The sequence below is a fragment of the Oryctolagus cuniculus genome, chromosome 1 (genome assembly GCF_051225735.1).
Source record: "Oryctolagus cuniculus isolate XC-2025 breed Fujian yellow rabbit chromosome 1, ASM5122573v1, whole genome shotgun sequence".
Taxonomy (NCBI): domain Eukaryota; kingdom Metazoa; phylum Chordata; class Mammalia; order Lagomorpha; family Leporidae; genus Oryctolagus; species Oryctolagus cuniculus.
This window is the reverse complement of record NC_142867.1, coordinates 198,061,561-198,088,471: the sequence shown is the minus strand read 5'-3', so window position 1 is coordinate 198,088,471 and position 26,911 is coordinate 198,061,561. Positions and strand designations below refer to the sequence as shown.

The 26,911-nt window shown below is 44.5% G+C and overlaps 1 protein-coding gene and 1 long non-coding RNA gene across 10 annotated transcripts in view; one reads left to right on the top strand and one right to left on the bottom strand.

Annotated features, from left to right (window-relative positions):
- SPATA31F3 (SPATA31 subfamily F member 3) overlaps positions 1-13,800 on the top strand; it is a 56,559-nt gene extending 42,759 nt beyond the window's left edge. For 5 of the 6 annotated variants that reach the window (XM_089300008.1, XM_089300017.1, XM_089300014.1 and 2 more), the window contains 3 exons: positions 8,060-8,120; positions 9,107-9,600; positions 12,368-13,800. In XM_089300008.1, the coding sequence (XP_089156134.1) occupies positions 8,060-8,120; positions 9,107-9,600; positions 12,368-12,723 (911 nt within the window). In that variant the 3' untranslated portion in view covers positions 12,724-13,800. Of the gene's footprint in view, positions 1-3,958; positions 6,646-7,146; positions 7,190-8,059; positions 8,121-9,106; positions 9,601-12,367 lie in introns of those variants that run through there. The other variant, XM_008271831.5, reaches the window with a different exon arrangement.
- LOC138844626 (uncharacterized) overlaps positions 1-26,911 on the bottom strand; it is a 108,082-nt gene that overhangs the window by 32,903 nt on the left and 48,268 nt on the right. For 3 of the 4 annotated variants that reach the window (XR_016210681.1, XR_016210668.1, XR_016210667.1), the window contains one exon: positions 9,270-9,543. This is a non-coding gene — a long non-coding RNA (uncharacterized LOC138844626). Of the gene's footprint in view, positions 1-3,596; positions 3,932-9,269; positions 9,544-26,911 lie in introns of those variants that run through there. The other variant, XR_016210673.1, reaches the window with a different exon arrangement.

The following is a 26,911-nucleotide window of genomic DNA, read 5'->3' as shown; positions in this document are numbered from 1 at the left end:
CTAAAAACATTTTTTAAATCATGACTAAAATTTCATTTTTATGGGAAAAATATGTATTACTCAAGACATATATAAAATGTAGGTTTTTATTTTTTTAAAGATTTATTTATTTACTTCAGAGGCAGAGTTAGAGAGAGAGGCAGAGGCAGAGAGAGAGAGAGAGAGAGGTCTTCCATCCTCTGGTTCACTCCCCAAATGGCTGCAACAGCTGGAGCTGAGCCAATCTGAAGCCAAGAGACAGGAGCTTCTTCTGGGTCTCCCACGTGGGTACAGGGGTCCAAGCACTTGGGCCATCTTCCACTGTTTTCTCAGGCCATTAGCAGGGAGCTGGATCAGAAGTGGAGCAGCTGGGACACAATCAGTGCCCATATGGGATGCCAAAATGTAGGTTTTTCTTTGGTTGAGTGGATAACATTCAGTGATATTTGCTAGAATATATATTTATATAAGAATAAAATTCATTTTTCAGTCATAATAATACATTATTTTGAGACATTAATATTTGAATCATTTTGATTATAAAATGCTTTATGGATATACTATTAGTTCAAAGTGTTCTACATATTGGCATGGACTTCTTTTGTGACAAAGTTTTTTTGTGATAAGATCTTAAATACAAATGTGATTTCTTTAAATGGATGTAAGACTATGCGCCATCTGTTTCTTGTTAAGTAAGTTTTGATAGTTTGTGTCTTTCAAGAATTTGCTCATGTCTTAGTCCATTCTGTGCTGCTGTAGCAGAATACCAAAGACTAGGTAACTAACTGAAAAGAAAAATGAATTCTTGCAATTCTAGAAGCATCGGCCTCTGATGGGGATGTGTTTACTGCATCTTCACACTGTGGGTGGGGATGACCACTGTGTCCCCACCCGGCAAAGGAGAGAGGGCTTACTCTTGCAGGCCCTTTTTATGGCAGCATTAATCCACTGATGGCCTAAACTCCTCCCCGAAGGTCCTACCTCCCAACACTGTTGCATTGGCAATTAAGTTTCCAACTCATGAATTTTGGAGGTGAAACTTTCAAACCATAGCAGTTCATTTGCTTTATAGATAGGTCAATTTATAGGCATTAAAATTTTCATATTACTAATTATCCTTTTAATATCTTTGGGGAATTTGTAGGAAGTCACCTCTCTCATTCTCACTATTGGTAATTTGTATCTTCCCTCTTTTCCCCTTCTTTCCCTATAATTCCTTAGAATATGAAGGGATCTGGCCTTGTTGAGGATCTTATCTCTGAGCAATGGTTTTTGGCTTTGTATAAAGCATCCTCAAGTTTCTAAACCAGGCTTCTTGGATTGCCATGGGTGTCCACAAATGAAGACCATGCCCCTGAAATGGGATCAGGTTTTGAGTCTGTGGAGAGGGATGTAGAGTCATGAAAGTCTCACTAATTTTGAGAATTGTTAGGAAGCCAGATGCTCCCTGTTACACATCCCTAGCCCAAAGCCCTATTGCTTAAGGATTTATTTGAATGCTCATTTAAGATACAGGTTGCTGGACTGTGGCCCATGATATTCTGAGTCATCATGTCTAGGGTGAGGCCAAGGAATCCATATTGCTACAGGTCTCCCAGTGGTTGTGAAGTAGGGCCAGGATTGAGAGCTGATGTCCTTTTAAAGCTTCTGTCAACCCTGAGACTCTGTGGGGCTTGGAGCATTGAGTGGGCAGGTGCTGCCCTCTAGTGTCTCTGGCTGCCATCTAGGCGCACCCGCCACACTTCTGCAGTGTTGTGCCTGTCGCTACTCTGGAGCCTCCTATGGATTCCCCTGGAAACTTTAGCTCTTGGGCATTAACAAAGATGTTTGTGTGTAAAAGCATTGCTGCTGAATGGCAGCAGCTACGCATCTCTGTCCTGGTACCTTGGTGCATCTCAGAGGTTCACTAGGATTGTTTGAGTCAGGGATACAGCAGAACTCCTCCTAAGGCTTGAGTGAGGACAGAACTCACACTGGTGGCATGTCTGGCAGCACTTTCCTTTACAAGGCTAGAGTACTTAGGAATTGATAGCCACGAGCAGTTTCCTGAAAACTATTTTCATCATTGTGGCGCTGCAGTGTTATGAAAGAAGCGGGAAATCAGTGAGTAAGAATCCTTTACAGTTGTGAGGCCTTCAGTGTTCAGAGATTTTTCATGTACTGCCTCTCCTTTGTTTTCTGCTCATTCTAAATCATGAGGCAGGAGGGGCAAATGTGATGATGCTTGCCCATACCATTAAAAATGAGACTTAGCTGCCTTCATTATGTGACTGTGTCCTTGTTTGGGAAGACAGTGATTCCCTTGTCCTATCCATACCAAGTACTCTCCATCAACATGTACCACATCAGTAATAAACCCCTGCTAAAGGCTTACTCTGCAAAAAGTTGTAAGACCATTTTTGGTTCAGGCCTCAGCTATTGCTCCTCAGTTCTGAGAGGAGCAAGGGCAGGGCAAGTTGCTGCAGAGTTTTCAGCAGAGTTTTAGTGTCTTAGTGGATGACAATGTCTGTGGGTTATCTGTAAGGTAAACGGCACACGCACACTGGTCGGAGCAGGTGCTTTTGCACAATGTGTTGATTTTGCCAGAGGCAAGGTCGGGCTAACAGGAGCTAGAACTGCTGCAGCAGAACACGAAGCAAGAGCTAGTTGGGTCTGAGTAACAAAAGCAATACAGGCTGAGTGTCCTTAAATGAAATGCTTGTGACCACAAGTGTTTTGGATTTCAGATTTTAAAAAAATTTCAGAATATCTGAATACACATAATGAGATATCTTGGGAATGGGATCCAAGCGCAAACATGAAACTTATTTTATATACATATATCTTATATGCTTAGATTGAATGTAATTTTTTTTGACAGGCAGAGTTAGTGAGAGAGAGAGACAGAGAGAAAGGTCTTCCTTCTGTTGGTTCACACCATAAATGGCTGCTACAGCCGGCGCACTGCGCCGATCCAAAGCCAGGAGCCAGGTGCTTCTCCTGGTCTCCCATGCAGGTGCAGGGCCCAAGAACCTGGGCCATCCTCTACTGCCCTCCCAGGCTACATCAGAGAGCTGGACTGGAAGAGGAGCAACCGGGTCAGAATCCAGCGCCCAGACTGGGACTAAACCCCGGGGTGCCAGCGCCGCAGGCGGAGGATTAGCCTAGTGAGTCGCGGCGCCGGCTGGTATTATGCTTTTTAAAATTAGAAATCCCTTTAAAAGTTACTTGAGAAGGGAGGGAGGGAGGGCCCATAATGGTCCCAAGGCTGGGGCAGGGTAATGCCTAGAGCTGCGAACTCAATCCAAGCCCCATGTAGGTAGCAGAGACCCATCACCTGCTGCCTCCAAGAGTGTGCACTAGAAGGAAGCTGGAACTGACAGCTGAGCTGGGACTCAAACCCAGGCATTCCAACGTGGGACATGGGCATCTCAACCACTGGGCCAAAGCCTGCCCCTAGACAATTTATTGTATTTATTTTGACTGTGGCCTACCACATGCAGTCAGGTGTCATGTTGGTGCTCAAAAAGTGTCTGATTTTTGAGAATTTTGATTTCAGAGTTTTGGATCTGGGATGCTCAATCTCTAAAATGTAAACTACTTTGTAGGTATGTTGACTTGCTACTAAGAACCACTTCTTTTATTTTAAGATTTATTTATTTGAAAGGAAGGGTTATAGAGGCAGAGGCAGAAAAACAAATAGAGGTCTTCCATCCACTGGTTCACTCCTCAAATGGCTGCAATGGCAGAGCTGGGCTGATCTGAAGCCAGGAGCCTGGAGTTTCTTCCAGGTCTCCCACGTAGATGCAGGGGTCCAAGGACTTGGGCCATCTTCTGCTGCTTTCCCAGGCCAAAGCAGAGAGCTGGATTGGAAGTGGTGCAGCTGGAACTTGAACCAGTGCCCATATGGGATGCCGACACTGCAAGCAATGGCTTTACCTGCTATGCCACAGCACCAGTCCCAAAACAGCTTCTTTTAAAATAAATATTATTTATTTAAAAGAGGAGAGAGGAGAGAGAGAGAGAGAAAGAGAGAGAGAGAGAGAGAGATTGATTCTTCCACCTGCTAGTTCACTCTCTAAATGGCCACAACTGCCAGGCTGGTTCAGGTTGAAGCCAGGAGACCAGAGCTCCATCCAGGTATCCCATGTGGGTGGCAGGGATCCAGATACTTGAGCCATCTTCTGCTGCTTTCCCAGGCACATTAGCAGGAAGCTGGATTGGAAGTACAGGTGCTGGGACTTGAACCAGTGCTCCAGTATTGGATGCTGGCATTGTGGGAAAAAACTGCAAGCTGCTTTTTATTTATTTTTTTAAAGATTTATTATTTGAAAGGCAGAGATAGAGAGGGAAGGAGGGAAGGGGGGAGGGAGAGAGAGAGAGAATGAATCTTTATCTGCTGGTTCACTCTCCAAATGGCCACAATAGCCAGAGCTGGGCCAATCTGAAGCCAGGAGCCAGGAGCTTCTTCTGGGTCTCCCATGTGGGTGCAAAGGCCCAATGACTTGGACCATCTTCTGCTGCTTTCTCATGTACATTAGCAAGGAGCTAAATCGGAAGTGGAGCAGCTGGGACTCAAACCAGTGCCCCTACGGGATGAGGTGCCGGCACCTCAGGCGACCCCCTTACCTGCTATGCCACCGTGCCAGCCCCTGTGAACTGCTTTTTAATTGACTTTTTGTTAGCCCGTCATTCAGTAGTTTTTGGTTGAAAATGTATTCTCCTTCCTGTGGTATGGAATTGTCAAGTTTGGGAAAGATGTGGCTCAAATTCATCCCATCTTTAGGTGGGACTTTCATCTTTACTGTAAGAATCTATTTTGTTTCAGTAAATGTAAGAAAGATTTTTAAGAGAAACATTCATTAATCTATTTCTTTGTCAAGTCATTTCCAGAATATGCTTCGTTATAGCATTGAAAAAACTCTTTAATTAATTTTTTTACTTGTGGTAGCATAGTTAAGATAAATGTACCATTTTAATAATTTTAAGTGTACATTTTAGGGCATTAAGGATATTTGCAATGTTGTGCAACCATCTCCACTATTCATTTCCAGAACTTACTCATCATCCTAAACAGAAACTTTGTACCCATCAAACAGTAACTCTCCATTTCCGCTTCCACAGTCCCTGGTGAGGTTGGCCCTTGTTTCACGCAAATTAGTCTTGTCTTCGACTCTAGATTTAAAAGTTTTAAAATGTATTTACTTTCATTTTTTATTTGAAAGGGAGAGACTCAGAAAGAGGGGGGAGAGAGAGAGAAAGATTCCTTCCATCTGCTGGTTCATTTGTTAAATGACCACAACAACTGGGTTTGGAGCCAGTAGCCTGGAACACAGTCAGAGTCTCCCACATAGGTGGCAGGGACCCAGATACTTGCAGGTACCTGTCGCCTCCCATGGTGTAAACTGGAGTTGGGAGCAGAACTGGGACTTGGACCCAGGCACTCTGACATGAGAGACAGGCATTCCCAGTGGCAACTACCCAACTTAGGGCTGAGCACATTCTGAGTAACTACCTCCTGTTTGTTGGAGGACTGGATGCTACGGAAAGGACCAAATGACCTTCTCAGAGATTTCTCAGCCTAAGACTACTCATCAGGGCAAGAAATCCTGGGGTACTGGAAGCATACCATAATGTCACCAGGGACCAAGAAGTTAACAATGTGTGCGGACACAAAAGGAGTGGTAGGTAGTGGGGTTGAATAGGAGAAATCCTGCCCTGCATAAAGGTGTTCGAATTCAGATTTTCATAAAACACTCTTTCAGCCAAACATTCCAACTGTGGTGGATTCAACCAAAGAACCTGTAATCAAAATTCTTGCCAATAACCTGTCTCCATGAATAGCCCATGTGCTATAAGCTCTGGAAACCCAGTCTTGGACAGAGCTCCAGAAGTGGCCTCAACATGTGCCCAAATGGAGGCTAGTTTTACAGTCTCTTCCCACTCATCTAAAACTGTTATTTAAAATGGCAGCAGCTTTTTCCTTTCCTTGACATATCGTACATGAGCCTCTTCCATCATTGCCTGTGACATCAAAGATCTGTTTCCAAGACAACAGTATAATGTCTGCCCTATTCTCTTCTGTTTCTAGTTATCTTCCCAGTACAGATGATGTAGTTCATGGGGTTCCTCTGACAGAGCACTTTTTAAGTGCATGCAGTATGCAAAAAAGACTCCGTTATCCGGGAATAGGCAACAGACTATTGTAGGAATAGAGAGAAAGGAGCCATCAGGTGTAGGAAGTCAAGAGCAGATGAAAAGGTGTATGATGCCGTGACTCAGGTACTTCCTCTCCAGACTTTGCAGCCCATATGGACATCAGATACCTTTATCTGAACACTGAATCACCATAAGAATTTCTCTAGGACAGATAAAGGCCTGTGATATGATGCCTGGCTTATGAAACAGAAGGGTTTTGTGATGCAGTCCAGCAGTGTGGATCTATCTTCTGTGATGCAGAGATGACAAGATCTAGAATCTGGAGGCATTAGGTTCCAAGACCCTGGAAGCCTAGGAAGAGGGATGGCCAACAAGGTTTAGACCATGTTGATTCCCACTTTTATTCTGTGGGATGTTGGATATCCCTTATGTGCCTGTGGATCCATCTTCATTATTGGATTAATTATTTGGCAAGTGAAAAAGAAACGCCAAAAAATAAAGTTGGGACCTCACAGGAGCTGTTGCCTGGTAGGGAAATACTTTGACTATGATTGAATTGATAAGTCTCAAAAAAGATTTTATCAAACCTTTTTTTCTCTTGATCTGCCCCCATCCCACCCCCTATCCCCCTTTTAAAATGGAAGTTTACTCGTTGGGTTCCAGGGTATTTCCCAATTTGGCTGATTGTTCTGGTTGGTGGCCATTTAGGGCCTCTAATGGCTGAAATCTTTGGCTATTAGAATCACCCAACCCTTAAACTGTTCCACTTTTCTTCCTGTGTCATCCTAAACTCCCTAAGAAGTTGTCCATGGAATGGGGGTGGGAGTATGGAAGAGCCTTAAAGTGAGTCAGAAGTAAGAAGAGAAGGGAACTGTTGGGAGTAAAAAAGGGTCAAGAAAGAAAAAGTGAAAGAGTATAGAAAGTTGGGATACAGGAAAAAATTGGAAAATCTTTATGAATTTTGTTTCATTTTATACATGAAAAGAAAATGGTGCCTCAGCTTTACTTTCTAATGTTTTTGTCTTTAAGCATCACCAAAGAACCAAACAAAAGCCTAGAGATAAAGCAAAAGGTAAAGTCCTGATCTCTTCTCTGAGTCCCTTCTACTGTGGGTGAGGTTCCCCCGGATCCTGGCGCTCTAGGACCCCTCGTTCCAAAAGCCTGGTGCCTCTATTCACTGAAACTCCAATAACCCCAAATGACAACTTCTTACAGAAACTGAGTAGGAAATCAGAGCATTCCAAAATTCTCTGTCTTCCTCTCCTGAGATTAAAGAATGAGGAAGAGGCCCACACCGCAGCTCACTTGGCTAATCTGCCTGCGGCGCCAGCACACCAGGTTCTAGTCCCAATTGGGGCGCAAGATTCTGTCCCAGTTGCTCCTCTTCCAGTCCAGCTCTCTGCTGTGGCCCAGGAGGGCAGTGGAAGATGGCCCAAGTGCTTGGGTCCCTGTACCTGCATGGGAGACCGGGAGGAAGCACCTGGCTCCTGGTAGCGGCCATCAGGGGAGTGAACCAATGGAAGGAAGACCTTTTTCTCTGTCTCTCTCTCACTGTCTAGAACTCTACCTGTCAAATAAAAAAAAAAAAAAAAAAAAAAAAAAAAAAGAAAAGAAAAGAAAAAAGAATGAGGAAGTATGGCAGAGAACTTTCCTGGTTGATTTACTAGTTTTACAATCCTGTGGAAGTCACTTTATCTCTATCTTGTTATCCACAAAATAAGCATAACACCAATGATCCTTTTTTGTTCACAGTGTGGTTGTGATAGTCAAAACAGATTAGGTATGGGACAACACATTGTAAATGGCTAAATGTACACAAATGGGACTTACAGCACTGATTTTTGGAATTTTTCAGTCCCCTCAAATTAGCAGCCTTCAGCTTCCTACAGAATGTTCCTGAATCTTCTCCTATTCTACCTAACACTGTCTCCTGGTTCCTCAGCAAAGAAAACTTCCCAGGAAGAAGCTGAGAAGCTGCAGAAGTTGATCTCTGTCATGAAAAGGTGATCTCTTGCTCTTTGCAATTTCCCAACTCACAGCTGGGCCTGTAATGATAGCTCTGCTTGGCCTGGGGCAGGGAGGAGGAGGGATAATGGCTGGGAGGGACACACACACACACAGTGCAGGCTGGTTACCAGGATAGAATGGAGCTGACATAGTTCAGGAGTGAAGGGTCACCCAAGTCTATGCTAGTGTCACAGTGGTTCTGGAATTCAGGATTTGATTAGTGCATCATTTGTAAAAGATACTACATAAGGCTACACTCAGATATGAGACGAGGCCTCCAATCAAGAGAATGGGTCGTCATCATCATTTCCTCGTTACAGCTACTCCCTTTCAAGGACAGACTCCTGAATCTGGCTGAATCTGCTGACACTGCCTCTTCTGGTTCTGTCTTCAGGGAGCCAGTTCCTGAGACAGACCTCAGAAAGGAGCCTATCATCTTATCCTGTCTTTAAGATCTGTGGAGAACAGGATTTGTTCTCAAGAGATGCTGGATACAGAGGCAAGAACACCAAATACCCCCAGAATGCAGAGATCCCACAAGGCCCTCATTTTCCACAGTTTGGATGTCCTGAATACCAGGCTCAAGCTTTCTTTGCCTAAAATGAAACTGATCCAGCTTCTGCCTGGCAGTATTTCTGGTGATGGCCCACCAGATAACCACTTGGCCGATTCCTTTCTCCTAGTGTATTTGTTTGACAAGGCCAGCAGAAAAGCGATCCCAACTCTAAGTCCTCTATGAGGAGCATGCCAACACATGGCTTGTTTGAGACTTTCTCCAACAAGCCCTAGACTCTCAGTCTAGCCTATCGTACCTTGCCGGATGGTATTTTGTTAAGAAGAGAAGCAGAAGGGTAGGTGCCCAGAAGGTACAGGCCCTAGGTCTTGCAAGACTAGAGGAGGGCAATGTCTATGTCCAGGCCACACTCTTCTAAGGAGGCAGATGTCACTCCATCACTGACAATTGCCATGTTTCCCTCCCCAGCCAGGGCTGGATTCCCAAGGAAGAAAGTGTGCGGCGGCTCCTGTGTGCAGACCCCTGCTGCCCAGTCTGCAATTCTGTGGCTCTAGAGATTCATCGGTTGCTGGAGGGTGGGAACAAACAAGTCTCCCCAACTTTTTCGGTGCCATCACAGGGCTCTTCTTACCTAGAGATGTTCTCCACATCTAGTGTGTCTTTCGATCAGAGTCAGGATCTACATTCTGAGCACTCTGGAGAGCTTTCACTGCCATCTGGCCCCACACGGTCACGATTAGTAGATCAGAAATGTGTAACTCGGTCAACTTCCAGGTTAACTGGCACAGTAAGCATTCAAGACCATTGTGTTGATCACCACAAACATGGGAAGGGATTTAAAGTTCCCGACGTGGCCCAGGATGTGGGAGCTCTCTCTTCTTCAAGTCTTGATGAACCTGGGATTTCTGTGAAGAAGCAGGAGAGGAAGAAGAACAAAGTCACAGCTGTCCAGGAGAATAAAGGTCAGCAGCCCTTACATTCTAACTAGGTTCCCTTTCTGTCCCTGAACCTATAAGTACTGAACCCAAAATGACCCCTATGATCTTGCATTCCTTTTATGTGCCATTCCTATGTCTAAAAGGCCCTGATATCCTTTAAGTACAAGGATATAATGGCATTTCTACACTTGAGGGCTTCCAAGAGCTGTGAGGGAGGTCCTGTGGCAGCTTTACCATACCACTGTCAATGTTTTCAAAGGTTGGAGAACAACCAATCAACCATTTGTTTCATCCTTAATACCACTTCTAATGAAAGTTGAAATATAGGCTCTCATTCCCATTTACTCTGGGCTTCGTGGGAGGCCAGCAAGTTCACTCAAGCATTCTCAGTTTTCCATAGTGAGACCCTTGGTCTGCCTCTAGAGATCTCTTCAGGGAGCCCTGGGCTCTTTTACTTCAATGATTTCTTCTTCATCTCTGTACTGCCTAAAATTTCCACCCGTCTTGGTTAGTCCCACCATCTTCCCTATATCCTCTAATTCAGGTTTCCTACTCAGTCGTTGACAAGCTCATATCAATGTCCAACTTCTGACTCTGCGCAAGTCTGAGGCCTTGGTGTAGCACCTGCTGGAGAGGCAGTTCCAGCTGCAGTGTGGCTTGCCAACAGTTGACCACTGATCCCAGTGGATGTAAAGAACCATTCAACATATGCCTTGAGCCATGTTATAGCCCATCCCACTAAACCTAGGAACCTCTTTGAGGGGGAAGCCCATTTCTGTCCTCACGAGAGAGGCTGCACTCTTTTGGAGTATTCCAGAGATTGCTGAAGCTCCACCTACCGAGTGGTTGGAACGATAGGTTGATTTATCATTGCTGGGGCCTGCCCCAAAAGATCTAGCAGTCTGTCCAGTTGTTTGTCCCCTGCTGACCAGCAACCCCTGCCCTAGGGCAGCTTAGCCCTAGGGCAGCACAGCTCTGACTTGTGTTAGTCTCTTTCACCCTACAGCCCTGGAGGCCAGTGAGGATGGTGCCCTGACTTATCCATTGTGGCAGCAAGGCCAGTCCACAGTTGCCTGCTCAGGCCAGGGCAATGTTGCAGAACCACAAAGTCTACAAATGTAAGAATATCTGCCAGGGCATTGTCTGCCCACACTTAAATGTGCTGAGACTGCAAATCACTAGGTTGGCAGCATTCCAGGGGCCCTGGAAGCAACTTGGTTCCCTTGTCTTCTGAAAACCTGGAAGCAGCATTCAGCTCCTTCACAAATTAGAAGTGACACCTGGAATACTGACAGACCTTGACAAGCAGCAACAGGCTGCACCATATGCTATTACTGATGACCCTGAGCTGCCTGGGCCCAGTCCCAGAAACACTTGAGAAATTAACACAAGTTTTACTCTTCCTGTTAGGGTTGCATGCTCTCTGTTACGTGGCTCTCCCAAGAGTCATGACCCTGGTAATCACTAGCCAATCTGTAATCACATGGGCCCATCGGAGCCTCTGACTCAGTTGCATATGAACAAGAATGTGTAAGTCCTGGGCCATGCATTCAAGATGCCAATGAAACTTTTGGATACAGTGTACAAGGGTCCAGAGTGAAGTGAACAGAGATGGTGCCTATAGACAGTCAGACAGATCCTGACCATCCTTAATCATGTAATATACCCCTCTTGGCCAAACTGAATTTCTGCCAGAAATATAAACTCCTAGAGATGCATTTTGGAAGTCCTATAAAGATGGAGGCATCCAGAGAACAAACTGCAGCCATCCCAAAGAACATCTACCTAGGGGTACTTTAGGAGTCCATAAACTAAGGGAGAACATTGCTCTAGGAACTCCCTCTCCCACCAGGCATCCCATGTGTTCCAGAGTCAGAGTGGGTCCACCTAAAAGAACAGCTTGCAATGAACTAAAGACAGTAGTGTAGCACCCAGTTCTAGAGCAGTATGCCACAGTTCTGCCCACTGAGATCTCACAACTCAGTGGGGACATGACAGAGGCACTAGTACTGTGTGTTCAGCTAGAGATCAGAGTGAGCCCAGCCTGGAGGGTCCCTGAACTCTAGCCCAGGCCTTTGCAAGGGTAAGGTAAGTCCCCACCCTAGCACAGAAAAGAGAGGACTCAGTGAAATTCAAAACAGCAGGGAATCACAGGGGTGGGGGGTGCAGGCCTGAGGTTCTCTCCAACCTGATAGGATAGCCATTCTGTTGAAACTCAGAGGCAACAGGAATGCTTCTAAGTAGAACCCCAGAATCCCTGACTTCCCAAATGTGCATCTCTGGACTCTTTCTTGGGTAGATCTTTAGTTTGGCCAGATAGTTGCAATGAATGAGTAGATACTTTCTAGCAACTATCTCCATCCTCTCAGCTTGCTGTTACATGCCAGTACCTTCATCTGCTTCTCCCTTACCTTGAGTCTGCAGAATCCCGGGGGGTTGCTTGGGACAAAAGGATCAGATGAAAATGATCTGCAAGTCCTTTAGACTAAGCTGAACAATATCAACCAAAGATTCCTGAGAACACCAGACCTGGGGTGCCTTGGTCTTAAAGAGCCAGACTTTATAGGGCCAATGTACTGGGCCATCATTTGCTGGACCAAATATTGCAAGTTCAATCTTTGAAGGGGGTGCATTTTTAGGTATAAACTTTCAGGGTTAAATGTTTCAGGGCTAAGTCTTATGGGGTGAAGCTTGGCAGGGCCCAAATTTGCAGCAGGGTCATACTTCCCAGGGCCTAGAGCCGCAGGGTTTTTCAGGCAGCCCTTACTCATAAGAGCTCCAACCCTTCCAGAAGCTCCAGTTGACTTGGAAAACAAGATGACTCTCTTTTCACACTGGATTAACCCTGAAGTGAAAGGTCAAAGGCATGAGGAATCCATCATCCCCAGTAAGGCTGAGACAACGACCAAAGCCAAGACAAAAACGGTTGAGAAGAGCCCAATCCCCACTAAAAAGCTTGTGCGGGGACCTAACATGGAAAAGACAACAGTGGGTCCTGGGGCCCAGTGTCCCCCTACTAAGAAGGAGGGCATGAAATCTGATGCCCCAGCTGCCCACAAAAGCAGCTTCAGTAACTTTCCTTTAAAATCTGCCAATCCTGTATCCTGCGTCATTCCTGCTGCTGCTCCAAAATCTGTCCTCAACTGATTGCCACCCAAGCAGGAAATCTACCCCAGGTCTCAACTCTCACCTCAGCAGAAGACACTGGTTTGCATACGGAGACTCCCCATTCCAAAGAAAAGGAGTTGATAGGTTCCCACACCTCTGCATCCCCCTGAAAAAACGCTGTCATCACCGTTTCCATTAACACACAGGTGAGGCAAGGCATTCTCCAAATATACTCTCTACCTGTAAGCAGACAGCTGTTTGTGTCTCCTTATTTTCAGTACAGTATATGATGCAGAGGGCAGAAGAGGTTGAAACCTCTTCCATGTGGGATAGGAATTTAAATGCACTTTTTCTTTCTGATGGGTCAGCAGCCTCATCCTGGACTGCAGATAAAGTGGCCTGAGCAAAGAAATGCTGTTTAAGGTGCACTGAAGGTAAAGGTCAGGCTTGAATGCCATCATGGTTTTCTGTGGTGTGCTTTGGCCCAGAAGAGCAAATGCGGATATGATGATGGTAGTAAGAATTAGTAAGCAGGAATCCAATAGAGTTTTCCTACACACGGAATTTACTGATGACCTTTATATATGCCCACTATGTGGAGGCAAAGTTTTTAGAGTGCCACAGGTCTCCCAACTTGAGGAGATGCTTTCTGTTTAACAAAAACATAGTTAATCTGACAGATATCACAACCAAGCGATAGACTCTCCTCAGTCTTTTCTCTGACACTGTTGAGACGTTGAAGGGAAGTCCACCTGGAGACCTGCCATAGCCCTGTTGCCTATTCCAGCCCTGTCTCCCCCAACCTCCCAGCTGTATGTAATAAAGACCTACTAGAATGAAAATCAGCTGGAGAAGAGGTCGCCAAAAGGATCACAATAAAAATGACTTTGAGCTGAGTCTTGCATTCAGCAATTCATATATTCAAGTACTTACTGTGCCAGGCACTAAGCCAGACAGGGAGACCACAGTGAACAACACACGGGCCTTCCTCTCTTGGAGTTCATGGACTGTGGGGTAGAGAGAAGTTATAGGAAGTCTTTGGAAGCAGTTTCACTGGAGCTGGGTAGGGGACTAGGTGAAAGTACACAGGAGGAGCCAGCGCCGTGGCTCACTAGGCTAATCCTCCGCCTTGGGACACCGGCACACCGGGTTCTAGTCCTGGTTGGGGCGCCGGATTCTGTCCCGGTTGCCCCTCTTCCAGGCCAGCTCTCTGCTGTGGCCAGAGAGTGCAGTGGAGGATGGCCCAAGTCCTTGGGCCCTGCACCCCATGGGAGACCGGGATAAGTACCTGGCTCCAGCCATCAGATCAGCGCGGTGCGCCGGCCGCGGCAGCCATTGGAGGGTGAACCAACGGCAAAGGAAGACCTTTCTCTCTGGCGCTCTCTCTCACTGTCCACTCTGCCTGTCAAAAAAACAAAAAGAAAGTACACAGGAGGGCACTTAATCTCATTGTGGGGGTGAAGAGGTGATGATGTTCATTGTGTGTTTCCTGGAAGAGGTGATGTGTAGGCTGAGTTTCCAAGCATGAGCAGGAGTGAGGCAGGCAGGCAGCAGCATGGAGAGAGGCTTCCCCAGGCTGGGACTACAACACAAGCAAAGGCAGTGTGTCAAACAAATGGCAGGCCACCAGAGAATAGGGACTCACTGGAGAAGCCTCTGTATAACCAAAAAAGTACACTCAAATGTTTGAGGGATCAGAATCATGCTTCCAAGATGGAAAATGGGTGATACCAGTTCTTTCATCAAGTACTGAGAACCTGTTATGTGCTGCCAGCTACTTTTACAGACACTGGAAATGTGGCAGTGAACAAAAAGGGGGAAAGAATGCTCCCAAGGAGCTCACATTGGGAGTGTGCTATGGAGGAGACAAAAGAACCACAGTAAAAAGTATAGTCTGTATGTGAAAAATCAGGGTAAGAGGGTTAGGGAAGACTTCAGTGGAGTACAGTTTTAAATAAGGAGTTCCGGGCAGTTCTCACTGGCAAGGACCGCCAGGAGGTGAGAGAGTCAAGCACATGGATAAAGGACAAAGAGCATTCCAGCCAGAAATTAGAGCTGTTGCAGAAGTCTGGATGCTGGCGCAAGCCTAGCCTCTTAGGTGGGACAAGAAAGCCAGTGAGCCTGAGGGATGACAAAAGAACCGTACGAGAACAAGTGGCAGAAGGCCTAGCAGTTCAATGCAAGGACATTGCTGTTACTCTGAGTAAACGGGGAGCTACTAGACTCTGCTTACATCTGACTTATGTTTTATAAGGATCACTTAGGCTGTGGTGCTAATGAGGGAGTGTCAGGGGTATAGACTTGGGTAGAATCAGGGAGATTAGTTATGTCATTACTCTAGTAGTGGTAGCAACAGATGAGATCATAAGTATTTAGATGCTGGATTCATGTTGAAGGCACATACAACAGGATTTACAGGTAGACTGGATGTGATTATTAGAAAAATAATCAAGAATGATACCAGTGTTTTTGGCCTGAGTAACTGGCAAGATGAAGTTGCCATTAATCAAAATGGAAAATACTGACATTGAAGTAGGTTTGGTATGTAATATTGGGTGGTGGTAGAGGGTAAGGAGTCAGGAATTCATTTTTTTTCCAGACTGAGATGAATATTGACATCTAAGTGTGTATGTTGATTAGACAATTTGGACATATGAGCCTGGAGTTCAAGGAAGGGTTAAGGCTGCAGGCAGATAGCTAAAGACAGCTTGCTATAAAATTGTGTGTGTGTGTGTGTGTGTGTGTGTGTGTAGCCTGCTATAAATTTAAGAGATTAGATAGGACCACCAGGGTAATAAGAGTAATGAAAGACCTATAGACTGACCTCTGGGATTCTCAATTGTTAAGGAATTGAGAAGAAAATGAGGAACTAATAAGTGAAGGAGATTTAGAAGCAGTAGCCAGGAAAATCAGAGGAGTGTAGTACACTGGAAGCCAAGAGAGGGAAATTTAAGGAGAAAAATAATCAACAGCATGGACAGTTGCCAGTGGAGTAAGAGGAGGACTAGAAATTCACCATTAAATGTAGCAAAGTAAAGACTATTCATGACTTTGGGAAAAAGTCTCAGGTGAGTGATGAACAATGGCTAGTGTGGAGTCAAGAAAGAGTGACAGGATGTGTAATCAACTCCTGCAAGGACTTCTGTCTCACAACGGTGCAGAAAAAGGAGGCAGTAACTCTAAGAGGGAGTGAGATCCAGAAAGAACTTTCTTAAAAATGACAGACAGCCTGTTGGATCTTGATGAGAAAGATTCAGTCAAGAGGGATGAATGGATGATGCAAGACAGCAGAGAGAGAATACTGTGGTGCAGCAGTGAAAGTGGGAGAGTGATTACCCAAGTCAAGGGGCTGACTTTCACTAAAAACACAGACTTTCTAGTGATGTGGGGACTGAATGTGGCATTGATGAAGGATTTTGTGGTACAAGGGTATCCTACATATAAGAGAGAACAGGCAAATGCCTAGAAGGATGTGTGAGGAGCTGGGAAATGGGCCACTGCTCCAGGGGAGGGATGGAGTGACAGGAGAGTGACAGCTGGGAAGCTGGAGGTGAAGAGGAATTCGGAACGTTACCACGGAAACTTTCTGTAGGGCCTAAGGAATTGTGGTGGTGTAAAAGCCTAGGCAGACATGAAAAGATGGTTGAAGTTGCTGATTATGTGTGTGAAGCAGGTGCTCTTGGAATACTGAGGCCGCTGGAGAGATCACAGAGAATGCTCTAAACGCGTGGGGCCATGGGGTGAGTGTTTGGTGTAGTGGTTAAGATGGTGCTTGGGATGCTTGCATTCTATATCAGAACACCTGAGCTGGAGTTTGGCTTTGCTTCTGAATCCATCTTCCTTAGAAGGGAATGCCCTGGAAGGCAGCAGGTGATGGCTCAAGTAGTTAGGTCCCTGTCACTCATGTAGGAGACACAGATGGAGTTTCTGGCTCCTAGCTTCGGCCTGACCCAACCTTGGTTGTTGCAGGCATTTGGGAAGCAAATATGTGGAGGGATTCTCCCTCCCTCTCTCACTCTCTCTTCTTTTTAAATAAAATGCATGGGGCCTGAACAAGAATATGGGGCTGGAGATAAAGAAATATGGCAGGAGTGGCATCCTAGTGCTCAGCAAGGGACCAGGGTGTTTTCAGGATTTGGAGGAGAGAATTGGGAGACAGGGAAACAAAGAGGCTTCCCTGGACACACGGATGGACCTGTTTTGGTCATGCAGTCCCTTAGAAAGTAGCACCTCTGCATCCCCCTGCTGATCTACCACAAAGGAGTCAGGAGCTGGATAAGGGCAGAGAGTGCTGTGGCTTCCATGTGATGTGTTATGAGAAGCTGTGGAAATCTAGTTTCTAAGGAAATCCAGAATCACTCATACCCCCATCAACCCAGGAAGTAGTGGCAGACCTGCTTCCTCGGCTAGGACCCTGCATTTAGTACAGTGTCTCCACCATTAGGACACAGAAGAGCCAGGGATGTGTCCCTCCTCTGAATGGTGACTCTGTGCCTAAGGGACACAGGACCAGCCCCTAACTGGGCCCCAAGGGCAGGCAGGAACAAGGTCCCAGCCTGCTGAGCCAACTCTCCCGGTGTTTTCCTAAAGCTTCCCAAAGATCAAGGGAGGTCTACTGACAGGCACATCCTATCTGGTGGGAGCTGGGCAGAGAGCCACAGAGCTAGGGGACTGGAGGGAGACCCAGAATGAAGGGAATAGACTCTGCTGTGTCACAGTGGCATCAGGTTGCAAGCCAGGGTTAGTGTGCACACATCCTGGTTAGGGTGGAGCCAGTCTTGCCCATGGTCCCCTGCAGGCTCCTACCCATCCCAGAGGTGATTTCAGGCAACTGACCTTCACCACTGCTCAACTTCTGTCCCTGCTCACTACACCCTAGCAAGGAGGTCATCCAACGCACTGAGCAAGGGGGTGAACATGTGAAACCTAATCTTCTTTGTTCAGTCCTGTCATGCCAGCTTCTTGCCAGCAGGGGGCTGCTACTTTCTGACCAAGAACAGAAACTCACATCAGGCTCACAATCCCAGCCTTGAGTGAGGTGTTCAGACCACCCAGTCATCTGCCCCCACTGGCTTCTAGTTCCTCTCCTCTGTGGGACTTGGAGTAGAACATCCCCTGCCCTAAATCTTCCTCTGACTCTCACCCTCTGCCAACAGCCTCATTTTTAGCCCACCTTCCTATCAGCACCCTGTATTTACATTTGCCTGTCCAGGCGAATTCCTGGAAAGAAGATAATGTATGAACTAGTAGTGAAAAAAGTAAATTTTAAAAATATTTATATTGTAACCTTTTTAAAAACTTACTTTTTTAGAGCATTTTATGTTTGCAGGAAAATTTAGTGAAAAGTACAGAGTTCCCATATACCTTCTTCCTGTGCCTGGCTGGCAAATATACAGTTTGCCCTTAATAATATCTTGCATTGCTGTGGTACATTTATCACAATTGAGGAGCCAATATGGATACATTATTATTAACTAACATACACTTTTTATATTAGGGTGCTCTTTTTGGGTAATATATGAGTTTTGACCAATGTATAATTACATATGTATACTATTATAGAATCCCACAGAATAATTTCAGTGCCACCTATTCACCACTTTCTCCTTCTCTGCAAATCACTGGCAAAAACTGATTGTTTTGAGAAAATTTGGGTTAAAAATATATAACATAAAGTTCATGCCATTTTAACCATTTACAATGTAGAATTCAGTGGCATTAAGTGCATTCACAATGTTGTGTGGCCATCATCATTTCCAACACGTTTTCATCAATCCAGAAAGAAACTCTGTACTTACTAAATAGCTCACCATTCCCCCTCTCCTACTGACCCCTGGTAATTTCTACTTTCTATGAATTTGTTTATTCTCGGTAATTTATATAAGTGAAATCATACAATATTTGTGACACTTTGCTTAGCATAATACCTGTGTTATCCATGTTGTAGCATGTGTCAGAATTTCATTCCCTTTTATGGCTAAACTATTCCATTGTATGCATACACCACATTTTGCTTACCCATTCATCTGTTAATGTGCACCTAGCTTATTTCTACCTTTTGACTATTGTGAATAATGCTACTATGAACATTGGTGTACAAGTGTCTGTTAGAGATATTGCTTACTTTTCCTTTAAGTCTATACCTAGGAGTGGAATTACTGGATCACTATGATAATTATATATTTAACTTTTAGAGGGATTGTCAAATTAAGTAACTTACTAAGTTTTCAACAGTGGTTGTATTATTTCACATTCCTACCAGTAATGCACCAGGGTTCCAGTTTCTTTTTGTGAACATTTTTTAAAAAATATTTTACTTATTTATTTTGAAAGAGTTACATGGAGAGAGGGAGAGAGAGAGAGACATTCCATTCCATCCACTGGTTCACTCTGTAGATGGCTGCAACAGCCAGTGTTAGGCCAGGTGGAAGCCAGGAGCCAGAAGCTTCATCTGGGCTTCCCACATGGGTGGCAGGGGCGCAAACACTTGGATCATCTTATGCTGCCTTTCCCAGGCCATTAATAGGGAGCTAGATCAGAAGTGGAGTAGCTGGAATATGAATTGGTGCCCATATGGGATGCGTGCTTTGCAGGTGGAGGCTTTACCCACTACACCACAACTGTGGCTCTTGTTTTACTTTTTTTGATAATAGCCATTCTGGATGTGAAGTGGTATTTCATTGTGGTTTTGATTTGCATTTCTCTAATGACTAATGATGTTGACCATCTTCCATGTGCTTACTGGCCATTTGTATATCTTCTTTGGAGAAATGTCTATCCAAGTCCATTGACCACTTTTGATTTGAGGTTTTTGTTTTTGTACCTGTTGTTCTTGTTGACTATAGATCTTTGGCCACCTCCATTCCCAATGGACAGGAATAGGCAAACCAAGAGGGAAAATGCAAAACAGGACACAATGCCTCACTGCTTATTTCCTAATGACCAGTTACACAGTGTTTTCCTTAGAAACCTTTCATGATATGTTTTTCATATTTTTTGTTGTGATGCACAGTAAGAGTTTATAATGTAACCCTATACATATATTTTTAAATATGTTTTAGATCTATAACTACAAGTTTTGTGAAATAATCATACTTTTACTAGATGTGATGTTCTTTGATATTTTCTTTCCTTTCTAACCTATTTCATTATAATAACTCTGATATTGACTCACTGACTCTCTAATATGATTTCATGATTTACTAATTGGCCTGGGCCTACAATGTGAAAAACAGCCTTAGGATCATTTTGCATTTTTGATTAAAGAGCTCCACTTTTGTCTTTCAATTGAAAGATGGTTATCTCAGGGCCTGCACTGTGGCATAATGGGTAAAACCGCTGCCTACAGTTCCAGCATCCCATATGGGCACCGGTTTGAGTCCTGGCTGCTCCTGTTCTGATCCAGTTCTCTGCTATGGCCTGGGAAAGCAGTAGAAGAAGGTTCAAATCCTTGGACCTCTGCACCCGTATGGGAGACATGGAAGAAGCTCATTAGAAACCTTTTATTTATCTGAAAGGTAGCCACACATATCCAGAAAGAGTGATATGGCTTTGGATATCTCCTGACTTTGGATAGGTGCAGCTCTGGCTGTTGCAGCCACCTGGGGAGTGAACCAGCAGATGGGAGACTTCTCTCTACCTCAGCCTCAGCCTCTCTATAACTCTGTCCTTCAAATAAATAAATAAATCTTAAAAAAATGGTTACCTCTAAAATACAATATCATGAGGTATAAGGTGAATTTTGCCTTTGACCGAGTGATACAAGAACAGAATTGTCAATCTTTAGAGTCTGTGTGATTGGTGGGGTGGGCATTCAGTGTGTGGTTAGGGTGCTGCATGGGATGGCCACATTCTGTATCAGAATGCCTGGCTCAAGTTCTGGCTCCACTCCCAATTGGAGCTTCCTACTAATGCACACCTCAGATGCAGCAGTCATGGCTCAAGTACTTGGGTCACTGCCGCTCCCATGGGAGACCTGGAGTGAGTTCCTGGCTCCTGGTTTTGGCTTGGTCCAGACCCAGCTTTTGCGGCATTTGGGGAGTGAATCGGTGGATGGGAGATATCTGTCTGTCTGTCTCTCTCTTTTTCTGGGTATGTGTGTCTACTTTTCAGATAAATAAAATCATAAATAAATTAAAATATAAACAATGGAGCAATATAAACATATAAACAAATATAAACATGTGGCACAGCAGTTTAAACATCCACCTGTGATGCTGGCATCCCATGGATTGCCAGTAGTTTTTTTTTTTTTTTTATAAACATTTTGCTTTGGTTCCTTTTTTTAAAAAAAAGATTTATTTTATTTATTTGAAAGACAGAGTTACAGAGAGAGGTCTTCCATCTTCTGGTTCACTCCCTAAATGACCACAAATGGCCAGAGCTGAGCTGATCGAAAGCCAGGAGCCAGGAGCTTCTTCCGGGTCTCCACACGGGTGCAGGCACCCAAGGACATGGGCCATCTTTTACTGCTCTCCCAGGCCATAGCAAAGAGCTGGATCAGAAGTGGAGCAGCCGGGACTTGAACCAGCACTCATATGGGATTCTGGAACTGCAGGCGGTGGCTTTACATGCTATGCCACAGTGCCAGCCCCAAAAATATTTTTAAGAAGGAAATATATTTGAATTTCAGAAAACAAACATAACCTGACTCAAAGAACTGGATTTTCTAAGGCCTCCTGTTACTCATGGCATTGTATAATTCCCTCCCCCCAAATAACTTGTCCTGACCAACAGAATATTTTTTCTTTTTTAATTTATTTGACAGGTAGAGTTCTAGACAGTGAGAGAAAGAAAGAGACAGAGAGAAAGGTCTTCCATTGGTTCACCCCACAAATGGCTGCTATGGCCAGAACTGTGCTGATTCAAAGCCAGGTGCTTCCTCCTGGTCTCCCATGCAGGTGCAGGGGCCCAAGCACTTGGGCCATCCTCCACTGCCTTCCCAGGCCACAGCAGAGAGCTGGACTGGAAGAGGAGCAACCGGGACTAGAACCAGTGGCCATATGGGACGCCAGCACCGCAGGTAGAGGATTAACCAAGTAAGCCACAGCACTGGCCCGACCAACAGAATATTTTTTTATTTTTATTTAATAAATGTGAATTTACAAAGTGCAACTTTTGTATTGTTGTGGCTCCCCCCCCCCAACCTCCCTCTCTCTCACGGCCCTCCCCTCTCCCACTCCCTCTCCCATCCCGCCCTTCATCGAGTTTCATTTTCAATTACCTTCATATACTGAAGATCAACTTAGTATACACTAAGCAAGGATTTCAACAGGCTGCACTCACACAACCGCACAAGGTATAGGGTATTGTTCGACTAGTAGTGTTGTTTTTAAGTTTCCTAGTAAAACACATTAAGGACAGAGATCCTATGTGGGGAGCATGTACCCAGTGACTCCCGTTGTTGATTTAACAATTGGCACTCTTATTTATGACGTCAGCAATCACCCGACACTCTTGCCATGAGCTGTCTAGGCTATGGAAGCCCCTTGAGTTCACCAACTCTGAACTTGTTTAGTCAACGCCATATCATGGTGGAGGTTCCTTCCTCCCTTTCGAGAAAGGCGCCTCCCTCCTTGATGGCCTGTTCCTTCTGCTGGGGTCTTGTTCACCAGGATCTTTCACTTAGGTTGTTTTTGCCACCGTGTCATGGCTTTCCACGCCTGTGAGACTCTCATGGGCCTTTTAGCCAGATCCGAATGCTGCAAGGGTTGATTCCCGACCAACAGAATATTAAAGAATATCTATGATGAGGTTACAAAAGATCATTACTTGGGACTTGCCAGCTGACTCTCCCTATTGCCTTCTTGGTGTTCATACTTTTGTGAAACAAGCTGCCATCTTGGAAAGGCCACATGGCAAGGCACTGAGGGCAGCCTGTGTTAAACTGCCAGAGAGAAACTGAATCTTTCCAATGATCACTGAGTGAGTTGGGAAGCAGATCCTCCAGAGGAGACCACAGTCCCTGGGCTGACACTTTGATTGTGAGAGACTGTGAAGAAGCTTCTGGCTCTCCTACCCTGGTCTCACCTGTGCCGGGGCCCAAGCACTTGAACCATTTTCTACTACTTTCCCAGGCCATAGCCCGTATGTGATGCTGGCACTGCAAGTGGTGGCTTTACCTCCTATGCCACAGCGCTGGTCCCGATACTGCGGGTTTTTAACATAGATGATCATGTTATCTATGGTTAAAGGCAATTTTATTTCTTTATTTCCAACCTGGATGCCTTTTCTTTTCTTTGCCTCAAAGCACTGATTAGAAGCTCCAGCGTAATGCTGAACCGAAGTGGTGAGTGATTATCCTTGTAGTGTTACTAATCTTAGAGGACAGGCATCTAGTTTTTTACCATTAAATATAATATTAGCCACGGAGTTTTTATAGATGTCCTTTACTACATAAAGGAATTCTTTCCCTAGCTTGCTGAGATTTTAAAAACAAAAAATGTGGGTCGGTGCTGTGGCAGAGTTGGCTAAGCCTTCGCCTGTGGCGCCGGATTCCCATATGGGCACTGGTTTGTGTCCCAGTGCTCCTCTTTGAATCCAGCTCTCTGCTATGACTTGGGAAAGCAGTAGAAGATGCCGCAAGTCCTTGGGCCCCTGCACCCATGTGGGAGACCCAGAAAAATCTCCTGGCTTGGATCGGTGCAGATCCGGCCGTTGTAGCCATCTGGGGAGTGAACCAACAGATGGAAGACCTTTCTCTCTGTCTCTCCTTCTCACTGTCTGTAACGCTACCTCTCAAATAAATAAATAAAATCTTTAAAAAAAATTAATTTAGTTATTTTTTTCAAATATCTTTTTTTTTTTTTTTGCTCCCATTACCTCCCTCTATTTCTTTGACTCCAATTATAGTCATGTTAGGTTGGTCAGAGTTCATTTTTTTATTTTTAAAAATTCTATTTTTAAATTTAATTCTATTTTTTAGCCACTTGCTTTATTTAGAGTCTCATCTCTTACTTAAGTTCAGGGATTCCACTATGCTTCTCCTGGGTTTTCATCTTCATATCCTGGAATCTCTCTCAGGGTACTAAGCTATGAAAAATTGAAGGGCTCGTCTCGATCCCCTCTTCCCTCATCTCCTAAGGACCACAGTCCTTTTTTGATTGATGTCCAGTGACTGGAAAAACATTTTCTGGGTTTTTTTTTCCCTTTTGTCAGTAGGTGCTAGGCAGGAGGCAAATCTATTCATTCTTATTCTACCTTGATTGGAAGTGAAAATTGGAAGGCCTCTGAATATTTCAGCCTGCATCTATCCTGAAAAGGCAAGAGTTTTGACTACATTTGTGAGACAGCATATTTGTATAAGTATTTGATATCTTTTCTTTTGCCCTAACACCCCTGGTATGGTTTCTGTTAAAATTAAATTTTTATGTATTGTAGGAGGTCAGGTCCAATTTCATTTTTTTGCATGTGGATATCAAGTTATCCCAGCACCTATATTTTCTTTAATGCATTGTCTTGGCACCCTTGTCAAATAGTAATGGACCATGTAAGTGTGAGTTTGCTTCTGGATTCTCAATAACATTTCATTCATGTATATGTTTACCTTTGTTTCAGTATTGCAGTATCTTGGTTCCTGAAGCTTGGTACAAAGTTTTGAAATGGGAAAGTGTGACTCCTCCAATTTTGTCATTCTTTCTCAAGTCTGTTTTGGTTGTTCAGAGTCCCTTGAATTTCCCATGAATTTTAAATCAGCTTATCAGTTTCTGCAAAGTGGTACTTTTTTTTTTAAGTAGTAAACAGGTATTAGGAACTTCGCACAAAAGTGGAAGGTTTATTAAAAGAGACTTTAACACAGAACTAGGCTCCATTCTGAATACAGCATGGACTGGGTTGGGGGGTTTAATAACCACAGAGAAGGGTCAGGTCGGTGAATGGAGACTTACCAAAAATCATCAGGGGTAGGAGGGTTCTGGTTAGACAGATCTAACAGGATGTTTGCTGAAGGCAGGCCAGGGTGATCAGATACCCAAGGGTGAGGGATGAGGAATTTGATGAGATATCAAGGGTTATGAGGAATTGAGGGTGAAGGGTTCTCTCTAAAGTGTCCTAGTAAGATTCTTGTCAGAACTGAGCAATGAAGGTCACACACAGGAACATCAAGGTCAAGACCTAAAGAGCTATCAGGAGCCTGATAAAAAGCTACTCAGTGAGAAACACATTGTCCATAGTATTGTGAAACCAGTAAAATCGTGACATCATTTTGAGACAAATCAATCATAGTTTAAAGAAAAAGGAATTAGGGGGCCAGCGCCGTGGCTCACTTGGGTAATAATCCGCCTGCGGTGCCGGCATCCCATATGGGCACTGGGTTCTAGTCCTGGTTGCTCCTCTTCCAGTCCAGCTCTCTGCTGTGGCCTGGGAAGGCAGTGGAGGATGGCCCAGGTGCTTGGGCCCCTGTACCACATGGGAGACCAGGAGGAAGCACCTGGCTCCTGGCTTTGGATCACCGTAGTTCCAGCCGTAGCAGCCACTTGGGGGGTGAACCAATGGAAGGAAGACCTTTCTCTCTGTCTCTCTCTTTCGCTGTCTAACTCTGCCTGTCAAATTAAAAAGAAAAAAAGAAAAAGGAATTAAATTATTTTGAATATAGATATTATTACTCTTTAAAGGCTAAAAATTATTGCAGATTTTTAAAAAAGACTTTCAAACTACATATGAAGAGGTCACTGAAGCAAACTGCAGTTTTTAATTTCTCTCTCTCTGTTTTTTAAAAAAGTATTATTTGTTTGAAACAAAGGGTGGGAGGAGTGTGAGAGCACACTTCCACCTGCTGGTTCATTCCCCAGATGGCTGCAACAGTCAGGTCTGGACCAAGTCAAAGCCGGGTACCAGGAATTCCCTCCTCCTGGTCTAGAAACATATGTGTATGATCATGTTCAGAAAACACATCATCACAACCCTCTCCATGTGATGCAGGAAAATACACCAAAGACACGATCTCAGTTTCCACACAAAAATATAATGTGATCAAATATATATAAAATAAAATACACTCAAAGCAAAATCATTTTAAAATAAATATTTTGGGAATATTTAAAAAAATTTTTTTAAATTATTTGAAAGGCAAAGAGATAGAGACAAGATAAAGAGAGATCTTTTGTCTAGTGGTTCACTCCTCAAGTGCCTGCAACAACTGGGCCAGGCTTAAATCAAGAACTTGGAAATTGGCCAGCGCTGCAGCTCACTAGGCTAATCCTCCACCTGCAGCGCTGGTACCCCGGGTTCTAGTCCCGGTTGGGGCGCTGGATTCTGTCCCAGTTGCTCCTCTTCCAGTCCAGCTCTCTGCTGTGGCCCGGGAAGGCAGTGGAGGATGGCCCAATTGCTTGGGCCCTGCACCTGCGTGGAAGACCAGGAGGAAGCACCTGGCTCCTGGCTTCAGATCGGCGCAGCGTGCCGGCCGCAATGCACTGGCCAAGGCGGCCACTTTGGGGGTGAACCAACGGAAAAAGGAAGACCTTTCTCTCTGTCTCTCTCTCACTAATTCTGCCTGTAAAAAAAAAAAAGAAAGAAAGAAAAAGAAAAAGAAAAAAAGAACTTGGAACTTAATCCATGTCTCTCAGTGTGGGTGTCAGAGACACAGTCATTTGAATCATCACCTGTTGCCTAGAACTGAGAGTACAGCCAGACATAAGAGCCAGGACTTGAACCCAGGCTGTCTGATATGGGGTGCAGGTGTCCCAAGTGGTGTTTTAATGCTGTGTGAAATGCCTACCCTAGGAATCTCTGTTATTCCCAAATATTATTATTACACAGAGACACTAGCAGTTTATGCATACTTATTCCTACAGATGGATAACTCCCTTTTCCAATTCCATACATTAAAATCCCCTCTCTGGAGTCGGCATTTGATACAGCAGTTTAGATGCCACTGGGGATGCCTATATCTCAAGTTGGAGTGCCTCCACATTCCCTCGGACTTACTCCTAAGGGTAAAGGTAAAAACTTGCCATGAACTCCAAATATCATTAAGTTGGCAGGTACCAATGCCATCTTACTAGTTAAAGTGATCAGTTTAAGTTCATAACTGATCATAAAGATAGGAATAAGTGTCAAAGGGATCACATAAATAAGACCAAGTGTCTAATAATAACAGTTGATAGAATTAAAAAGGAGAGAACAATCCAACATGGGAAGCAGGACACACAATAGAATGACATATGCCCTAAACAGCACTCTAGCCTCAGAATCAGCCCTTAAGGCATTCAGATCTGGCTAAAAGGCCCAT